The 8,030-nt window shown below is 65.0% G+C and overlaps 2 protein-coding genes across 5 annotated transcripts; both read right to left on the bottom strand.

Annotated features, from left to right (window-relative positions):
- Positions 1–310: 310 nt before the first annotated feature.
- TRIM65 (tripartite motif containing 65) lies at positions 311–3,926 on the bottom strand. Of its 3 annotated transcripts, none has more exons than XM_040989646.1 (6): positions 3,522–3,926; positions 2,418–2,513; positions 2,040–2,282; positions 1,800–1,941; positions 1,647–1,712; positions 311–1,328 (listed from the first exon to the last, which is right to left on the bottom strand). In XM_040989646.1, exons 1-6 carry the CDS (start codon positions 3,924–3,926, stop codon positions 775–777), a joined length of 1,506 nt encoding a protein of 501 aa, XP_040845580.1. In that variant the 3' UTR covers positions 311–774. The 3 variants fall into 3 exon arrangements, with proteins under 3 accessions (XP_040845580.1, XP_040845579.1, XP_040845581.1); XM_040989645.1 differs by having other exon boundaries at positions 1,800–1,953; positions 2,049–2,282; XM_040989647.1 differs by lacking the exon at positions 1,647–1,712 and having other exon boundaries at positions 311–1,380; positions 1,828–1,941.
- A 996-nt stretch (positions 3,927–4,922) lies between these two features.
- On the bottom strand, positions 4,923–7,861 carry MRPL38 (mitochondrial ribosomal protein L38). 2 transcript variants are annotated; one of them, XM_040989648.1, is made up of 9 exons: positions 7,778–7,861; positions 7,513–7,692; positions 6,877–7,014; positions 6,585–6,793; positions 6,353–6,425; positions 6,125–6,170; positions 5,511–5,669; positions 5,206–5,342; positions 4,923–5,109 (listed from the first exon to the last, which is right to left on the bottom strand). In XM_040989648.1, exons 1-9 carry the CDS (start codon positions 7,842–7,844, stop codon positions 4,973–4,975), a joined length of 1,146 nt encoding a protein of 381 aa, XP_040845582.1. In that variant the 5' UTR covers positions 7,845–7,861; the 3' UTR covers positions 4,923–4,972. The 2 variants fall into 2 exon arrangements, with proteins under 2 accessions (XP_040845582.1, XP_040845583.1); XM_040989649.1 differs by having other exon boundaries at positions 6,877–7,011.
- Positions 7,862–8,030: the final 169 nt, after the last annotated feature.

The following is an 8,030-nucleotide window of genomic DNA, read 5'->3' as shown; positions in this document are numbered from 1 at the left end:
GAGGAATTACGGTTTATTTTCTCTGGGAGTGGCCTGAAGTCGACCTGCGCTTTGGCCTTGAGCAGCCGGCAGGAACCCCAGCAGGGCTCAGGTGCGCACACTGTGTGGGGAGCCCTGGGCTGTGCCGGGAGCCTGGGCTGTGCGGGGAGCCCTGGGCTGTGCGGGGAGCCCTGGGCTGTGCGGGGAGCCCTGGGCTGCGCGGGGAGCCCTGGGCTGCGCGGGGAGCCTGGGCTGTGCGGGGGAACCCTGGGCTGTGTGGGGAGCCTGGGCTGTGCGGGGAGCCCTGGGCTGCGCGGGGAGCCTGGGCTGCGCGGGGAGCCTGGGCTGTGTCTGGGCTGCGCGGGGAGCCTGGGCTGCGCGGGGAGCCTGGGCTGTGCGGGGAACCCTGGGCTGTGTGGGGAGCCTGGGCTGTGCGGGGAGCCCTGGGCTGCGCGGGGAGCCTGGGCTGTGCGGGGAACCCTGGGCTGTGTGGGGAGCCTGGGCTGCGCGGGGAGCCTGGGCTGTGTCTGGGCTGCGCGGGGAGCCTGGGCTGCGCGGGGAGCCTGGGCTGTGCGGGGAACCCTGGGCTGTGCGGGGAGCCTGGGCTGTGCGCTTCACTTCCCCGCTTGTTCTTACCCTCTTCAAGGACACAGGAAGAAGTCCAGTTTGGGGGTTCTGAGTCGACACTGAGGCCAACAGCTGGCCCTGCCACAGCTGTGTGTCCAGGTGGCAGATCAGGTGTGGGCAGCTTGGGACACACAGGCTCCAACTCTTGACAGCTCCACCATGCCCTCCTCAGCTGGGCTCTGGAGGAGGCTCAGCTCCAGGCTGTTGGCACAGGGTTAGTGTCCTGCCCTCAAAGAGCCAGAAGACAGGATAGAGAGGCTGCGTGAAGAAGGCGTGGAAGGTGTGCAGGAGCCGCGTCTCAGGCTGCAGACTATAGAACGTGAGACTGCCCGAGGCCAGGTTCAAATCCATGCCCAGGAGCCGCGCGCTCGTTCCAGGGAGGCGGCAGACCTTGCCATCATGCCAGGCCTGGATGTTGTCTTCCTGGACACAGAGCCCCCAGGATGAGGCTCCACGCCCGATGTTGTCTGTCTGGGGCCCCCGTTTAAGACGCTCTAGCTCCTGGTAGGCGACGCCCAGGGTCACCGAGTGGTCAGAGGCATGCACTTCCCAGTAGTGGTGCCCACTCTGGAAGCTCTGGACACACTGCACCTGCCACAGCTCAAAGCTGCCTTGCCCTGCTGGGTCCCGGGGCTGGCGACGGTGCTTCACCCGCTGGTCCTGGCGGGACAGGTATAAGTAGCGGTTGGCACTGTTCGGGTCGAAGGTCAGATTGCGGTAATCTGTTGGGGAAAGAGACCCATGTGGGCAGGGGTGTCCTCTCCTGCTAGATGGCTGCCAAGTCTCTGATGGGGGATTCAACAGGCCCACCTCCCAGAGAAGTGAGCTAGCTGGTATGATAGTGGCTCCATGGTGTTGGGCCCCAAGTCCACGTGACCAGGGTCTGTCCTTTCTGACCATGCCGGCTGCATTTGCTCTGGGGCAGACCCACACGTGTCCTGAGACCAGGAAGGCCCTGGCAGGTGCACTCCACACTCACATAGGTAGGCACAGGTGCACATACATGTGTACACACACACAGAGGCACTGGGCATCCTTACTCTGCCAGAGTTTCTTCCTCAGTGGGCACACCATGCTTGGGACTGGTACCAGGGCGTCCGTAGCATCTAGGGGGCAAAGCAGTGTTAGAGGAGTGTGTGGGGAGGCTAAGGGGAGGCCATGTGGCAGGGGGAAGGTTCTGGGCTCAGCCTCACCCACAGGGCCCGGGTCGGTGGCCTTGGCTGGCAGGAGGAGGTCACACAGCGGGTGCAGCGATGCCTGCAGGGCACCCAGCTGCTGGGCTTCATCCCATTGAGGAAGGGTCAACGGCCCAGGAGGCAGTGGGGGCTCGGGGAGCTGCTGGGATGCCTTAACACCGGCGAGTGACAGCTGTAGTCAAGCCTTGTCCCAGGGAACACACAAGCCAGTTCCCGGCCTCCCACCCCTACGATGACATCCGCTACCTGCAGGAAGGCCTGGCTGTCTCCCTCTCCCAGGAGATCCCGGATCCTGCGGCTGTCCTGAGCCAGGGCATCCAGCTGGTCCTGCAGCCGCTGTTCCTCACCCTGGGCCTGCGCCAGAGCCCGTGTCTCAGCTGCCTGGATGCCCTGCAGGGTCAGGGCCTGCTGCATCTCCAGAGCCTGCAGCAGGCGGCTGAACTTGTTGGAGACCATAGAGGACATGGTGCAGGCCGAGCGCTGTGCAGGCACAGGAGGAGTCTCAGTGGAGCTGGGACCGAGGTTACTCATGGCAGGTGGGGTAGGAACCGGTAACTTCCCTCAGTATCCAGCTTACAGCTCGGTCCCTCCCTCCCCACCAGGTGGATCTTGTACCTTGATCTGGCCACTACACCGCTGCAGCTCCTGTAGTTGGGACTCAGCCCTGGCAGCCTGCTGCTCCATCACCTCCAGCCTGGCTCTCAGCTGAGCCTGCGGTGTCGGCCCCGGGGAACGAGAGGGGTGGCGTCAGCTAGCAAGGGCCTGCAGGTCTGAGCACCCCCTCTTGCCACCCCAGACCCAGCCCACCAGGGGACAGCGTGCAGAGCCAGGGAGGATTCCTGGAGTCCCTCCCACCATCCTGGGGCAGGATGGTGCTGGCAACATAGAAGTCCTGGGTTGCAGCCTCCTCTCCCATTAACCGCAGGCAGCCACACCAAAGCTAGAACCTGCTGTGGTGCTGGGGGTGTGAGAGGAGAGGGGAGCCACATGGTTGTGTCCCCCTGTTCCCTTGTGAATCCAATCGTAATCCTCCTGGCTCCACAGCCCACACAGCCCCCGTCACTTCTCATCTCCAGCAAAGTGGGGCCGGGTGGGCCACCTGTTGTCACTTCTTGGTCCCCACTGCATGGTGTTCAGACAGCTGCACCTGCCAAAGGCAGCAACACACTCTTTTTCCCCTGGCATCAATGGGGTTCCTCTCCCTTTACCCCCGCAGCCTCTCACCCCTGTGATCCAGCAGCTAGGGTACCACCACCAGTTCCAACCTCCACCCCCACCCCTGCACCAATGCACCCCCTTCCTCCTTGCCATCTGCCCAGGCTCAGGTACGCAGCCCCAGGCCTGCAAATTTTGAGAATTTGTAGAATTTTGGATTCTGTAAAATTTAATGCAGAAAGAACTGCATGCAAGCACTATATTCTAGTAGGAAAGATGTTTTCCATGTGAATATAGATATAAAATTCTGACAATCTCTATCCATGTAAACACATGGCACTTAATATTGAACGATTAAAAAAATAATGGGGTGGACAGTGAAAGACATATTTTCTCATTATTGGTGGGGTCCCTGATTTGGCTGTTCGCTGGACCTTCAACGAGCGCTTCCAGGAACCCGCAGCGGGGGGCACAGCCGGGTGGGGTGTGGCTGCTGCGCGGACCCCCCGCTGCTGGGAACCCTCGCCGCCCTGCACGACCCCGCCCTGCCCCGGGCCCGCCGACCTCGCGCTCGCGTCGCTCGGTGTCCGGCAGCGCCCGCTCGTGGTTGCGACACTCGTTCACGGTGCACGCGCTGCACACACCACGGCCCTCGGTGCGGCAGAAGAGTTCGAGCGGCCAACCGTGGCGGGGACAGCGCGCGCCGGACTCGCTGGCCGAGAGGGGCCCCGGGGCCTGGCTGGGCGCGGCGCGCACCAGCTCCAGCACGCCGCTCAGCGTCACGTTGCGGCGCAGCTCGGCGCCCTCGGGGAAGGGCTCCCGGCACTCGGGGCATTGCTTCTCCTGGCCGCGCCACCAGTCCTGGATGCAGCACTTGCAGAAGTTGTGGCCGCAGGAGAGCGTCACCGGGTCGTGGTAGAGAACCAGGCAGATGGAGCAGGTTAGCTTTTCCTCCAGCTCGGCCGCCATGGCGGAAGCCGGCACAGGGAAGGTCCCGGGGCCGCAGGGCCAGGCCCGAGCCTCTTAAAGGAACCGCGAGCCGCCCCGACCACGCCTAGAAAGTCAACCGGGCCTGCGCAGGGTTCGCGGTTCTCCCCCGACCTTGACCCTCTGGCAATCCCAGCTGGGAGGCGAACTGGCTCTGGGGTCCCGTTGGGCGGACCAGAGGCCCTGCCTTTAAGAATCAGAGCAGGCTGGGGCCCGGGGCTCTCCGGGGGGACCCCTCAGTGTCTGGGCCTCGAGCGCGGGGCACATGGTGGACTGGAGTGGGGCTCAGGCCGCAGATAAGGCTGCTGACCCGCGGTGACCTGCTGCTGTTGGAGCAGGTTCTTCAGGCTGTTGCCAGTTGGGGTGTCTCCCTTCTCTGGGCTCACCTAATTTTGGTTCATTTAAAGTAAACAGCAAGATGGAAATTTCTGGTCGCCAAGAGACGGCAGGCAACAGTGGCGGTACTGCTGAAGGCGCCTTACAAGGGCACTGGGGAGCCTTGCCCTGTCCAGCAGCCCACTGGCCAGCCCCTCCCTCGGGGGCGTCCCTCTTGAGGGAGGTGCCCTGGAGCCTGTCTTTGGGGTGACTGGGGCCTCACCCACTGTGTGATTCTGGGCCTCCCTGCGCAGTGCTGTGTGGGCTAAGGCCTTTCTAAGAGGCTGCCAGTTCTGTCCTGTCCCTCTGGGGAGGTGTGTCCCAAAGCCTAGGAGACACACTGCCACACCGCATAGCCCAGGGCCTGCCACCACCCTGAACCCTGAAACTCGGGCTGGTCTATCTCCCTCGGAGCTGTGGGGGCAGCCACGGCCACTGCCTGCTTTCTCCTTTGAATCCTCCTTCCGGTCACTGGTGGTGAGACCGACACCCCTGTGGCCAGGAGGCCGAGCCCCTTCTGACCCTGGCCCCTCCAGGGGGCCTGCCAGGAACAGGTGCGCAGACCAGGGTGGGGGAGAAACCATCTTTATTCCCACTCCAGCCGCAGCCCCGGGGCGCCCCCTTCCCTCCCTGCCCGCAGTGGACGCCGTCCCTCAGTAAATGCCGTAGCTGGGCTCCGTGCTGTCCCTATAGCGGTCCAGGTAGCGCAGGGGCTGCCGGTGCGGGAAGCGCTTCTGCTTGGGGTGGTAAGGGGGCGGCCGCACGAACTCAAACACAGGCTCCCGCATTCCTGCCAGGGGAGAGAGGGGCATGGGGACGGGAGCTGTGTGGACGGGGCTTCCCCCTAGGGCAGGCGCCCCGCAGCCGCCTCAAACCCCAGCCTTACCCAGGAGCTGGTGGAAGACGTGTGTGACGGAGGCATCCCAGCGGCACTGGAAGAAGGCCAGGCCGGCAGGGGTCATGGCGTCCTGGTGCCTCTTGTAGAAATCAAAGGTGCGGAAGGTGCGCTCGGCCAGCCGGTAGCTGTGAGAGGAGTGTGAGTGGGTCGCTGCCCTGGAGCCCCACCCCTCCTGCTGCTGAGCGACCCCCCAAGGTAGCCCCTCAGGGTCGGCCTCATACACTGCTCTTCTGTGGTCTCAAGGCCAAGGTCAGGGGAGGGGGCGGAGCAAACATGCCCAGGTGGGGCTTTACCAGGGGGTGGGGCGGGTGTCCTCGGAGAAGTCGATGGCTTCGTCCTGCTTGAAGAGCAAGAAGGCATAGCGGTGGAAGCCGGAACCCCGGGCCGGGAAGGGGGGCAGGTAGGGGCAGGACTCCTCTCCTTCTGCCAGCCGGTTGCCAGGAATGTTAGTTCTGTGGGAGGAGAGCATCTGTTAAAAACCCGGGTACACGGCTGCTCCCCAAAGCTGTGCTGCCAGCATGGCCCCAGCATGCCCATCAGGTCACCCGGAGTGGTAGAGGTTGTTTTGCTGCTGCTCCAGCTCCCTGCCAGCGTGCCTGGGAAGACAGCCGAGGATGACCGGAGCCCTGGGGGTCCTGCCACCCACACAGACACCTGGAGGCAGTTCTGGGCTCCTGGTTTTGCCCTGGCCCAGCCCCAGCCACTGCAGGCATCTGAGGAGTGAGCCGAGAGGCGAGGGGGGTGCGTGGAGCAGCTGCTTTGGGGGCTGTGTACGAGCTCACACCAGGACCACAGAGCCCCTGACACGACCGGGAGGCAGGTGAGAGGCTTCAACCTGGGGCATGAGGTAAATCAGGGATCCTGGATATCTGGGTGCTGCCCTCGCCGGCCCCCACTGGATACTCACACCAGCCAGTGCACGTACTCAGCGTCAGGCTCCAGCAGGTGTCCATCTGCAGTACAAACACCTGCTCACCAGGGGCCCTGCCACCTCCCCTGCCCCCCGCACCCAGGGCCCTGCCGCCTCCCCTGCCCCCGCACCCAGGGCCCTGCCGCCTCCCCTGCCCCCGCACTCAGAGCCCTGGCTCAGGGAGGGGCGCCCAGACAGCAGGCCTGGGGAGCCCCGGACACCCACCCAGGTTGGTGAGCAGCAGTGTCCACCTGGAGCCCTCGTCGGCCTCGTAGGTCACCTCGGGGGGCTGGGCAGCCTGGCAGGGAGAGACTGCATCTGTTACACCCACGAGACATCCCAGGGGGGCTCCAGCCACACAACCAGGGCTTGGCAGAGGCCAAAGGCGCCACCAGTGAAGGCTGGGTGAGCAGCCTTGGCCCACAGAGCAAGGGAGCAGGGCAGGGCGTGCTGGTACCTCAGTCGGGGTCACCTCGTTGCCACAGTACACAGGCAGCTGGTCCTCTTCACCCACGGCATAGGCCACATGCAGGGCGACTCGCGGCACGAAGGTGGCCCCGTGGAACAGGTCCCGATACAGGCCGTAGTACCTGGCCAGGCGCTGCTTGTGGTGAGGGCCGCAGGTCCGCTCCCACTCGGCCCGCACAGCCTCCAGGGGCACGCTGGCTGCGGGGGAAGGAGGCCAGCTGGGATACAGGGCAGTGGCGCGGTGGGGCGCACCCAGGAGCCCCAGCCTCTGAGGGCCGCACCTGTGCGGAGGCGGGCAGCCCGCTCCTGCTCGGGGTTGGCCCGCAGTTCCCGCAAGGCCTGCTTCCTCTCCAGCAGCTGGTGGGCCCGGCTGACTCTGGGCGGAGGCAATCCGATGTCAATCTCGTCTTTGGGCTCTGCTGTGGAAAGGGAAGGTGAAGCCTCGGTTCCAGAGCCCGGGCCTCCCTTTCACAGAACACGCTGAGCTGCTGGCTGCCCAGCCCTTGGTGGGGACCAGCGGGTCAGCAGGTGAACCCAAAGCTGCCGCCTCATCGACGTGAGGGGTGCCACCTGATCACTGCTGGCTGTCATCACACACCAGGGTGTCGTTGCAGGAACGTCACGTGGGGTTTAAGCTGCTACCTTCCTTTAAGCACCCCTCATCTGAGTATCAGGTTCGAGTCCCGGCTCTTCCCCTTCTGACCCAGCTTCCTACTACGTGCCTGGGAAGGCTTGGACACTTGGGCGCCTGCACCCATGTGGGAGACCCAGAGATCCTGGCTCCGGGCTTTGGTCTGTTTTGTTGCAGCCGTTTGGAAAGTGAACCAGGGGATGGCAGATCTGTCTGTTACTCTGTCACATGATTAATAAATCGATTCTGGTAAGACTTGAGGTCGCTCAGTGCTCGGCGCCCGCACCTGTCCCCTCCTGGAAGTGCTCCCGGTAGGTCCGCCACCAGTGCGGGGCCCGCGCCTCCTGCTCGGCCCGGCGCCGGTAGCGGTCGAAGCTGCGGTACTTCTCCAGCCGCTCCAGATCGCTCACGTCCAGGTCCTCGTTGGGCATCGGCCCCAGGGGGGCGGCGCGGCGGCTGCGGGCGGCTGCGGAGGGAGAGCGGGGCGTCAGGCCGGCAGTGGGGGCAGGGGCCCGGCCGGCTCCCAGAGCTCGCGTCCGCAGGCCCCTCACCCGACGTGCTGAAGCCCCGCCATGTCCGACTTGCACAAAGCACGGTTCGCCGCCAGGGCGCCGCCATCTTTGGGCCGCCTCTGCCGCCGCTAGGACCCCGACGCAGGTGGCCGCGGCGACGCCTGAACGCCGGGGTAAGGCCCCGCCCCTTTCCCCGAAACCCCTCCCGTCCCAGGCCCCGCCCCCGGAGGCGGCCTCTGTGCGGCGGGGCGGGGCTGCCAGCAGTCGGCCACCAGGCGGCGCTCGCCCTTCT

This window comes from Ochotona curzoniae, unplaced genomic scaffold (assembly GCF_017591425.1).
Source record: "Ochotona curzoniae isolate NIBS_2020 unplaced genomic scaffold, NIBS_Ocur_1.0 contig_523, whole genome shotgun sequence".
Lineage (NCBI taxonomy): Eukaryota > Metazoa > Chordata > Mammalia > Lagomorpha > Ochotonidae > Ochotona > Ochotona curzoniae.
The sequence above is the reverse complement of the archived record's forward strand: the minus strand, read 5'-3'. Positions and strand labels throughout refer to the sequence as shown.

Bases quoted from the DNA above. Each gene is read 5' to 3' on its own strand.
- MRPL38 (XM_040989648.1), bottom strand. From the start codon at position 7,844: ATGGCGGCGCCCTGGCGGCGAACCGTGCTTTGTGCAAGTCGGACATGG. The intron at 7,693-7,777 runs GTGAGGGGCCTG...CTCCCTCCGCAG, and splicing joins GCGGGGCTTCAGCACGTCGG to CCGCCCGCAGCCGCCGCGCC. The intron at 6,171-6,352 runs GTGGGTGTCCGG...TTTGTACTGCAG, and splicing joins ACTGCTGCTCACCAACCTGG to ATGGACACCTGCTGGAGCCT.
- TRIM65 (XM_040989645.1), bottom strand. From the start codon at position 3,926: ATGGCGGCCGAGCTGGAGGAAAAGCTAACCTGCTCCATCTGCCTGGTT. The intron at 2,514-3,521 runs GTCGGCGGGCCC...CCGACACCGCAG, and splicing joins CCGAGCGACGCGAGCGCGAG to GCTCAGCTGAGAGCCAGGCT. The intron at 1,954-2,048 runs GTAGCGGATGTC...GCCGGTGTTAAG, and splicing joins ACAGCCAGGCCTTCCTGCAG to GCATCCCAGCAGCTCCCCGA.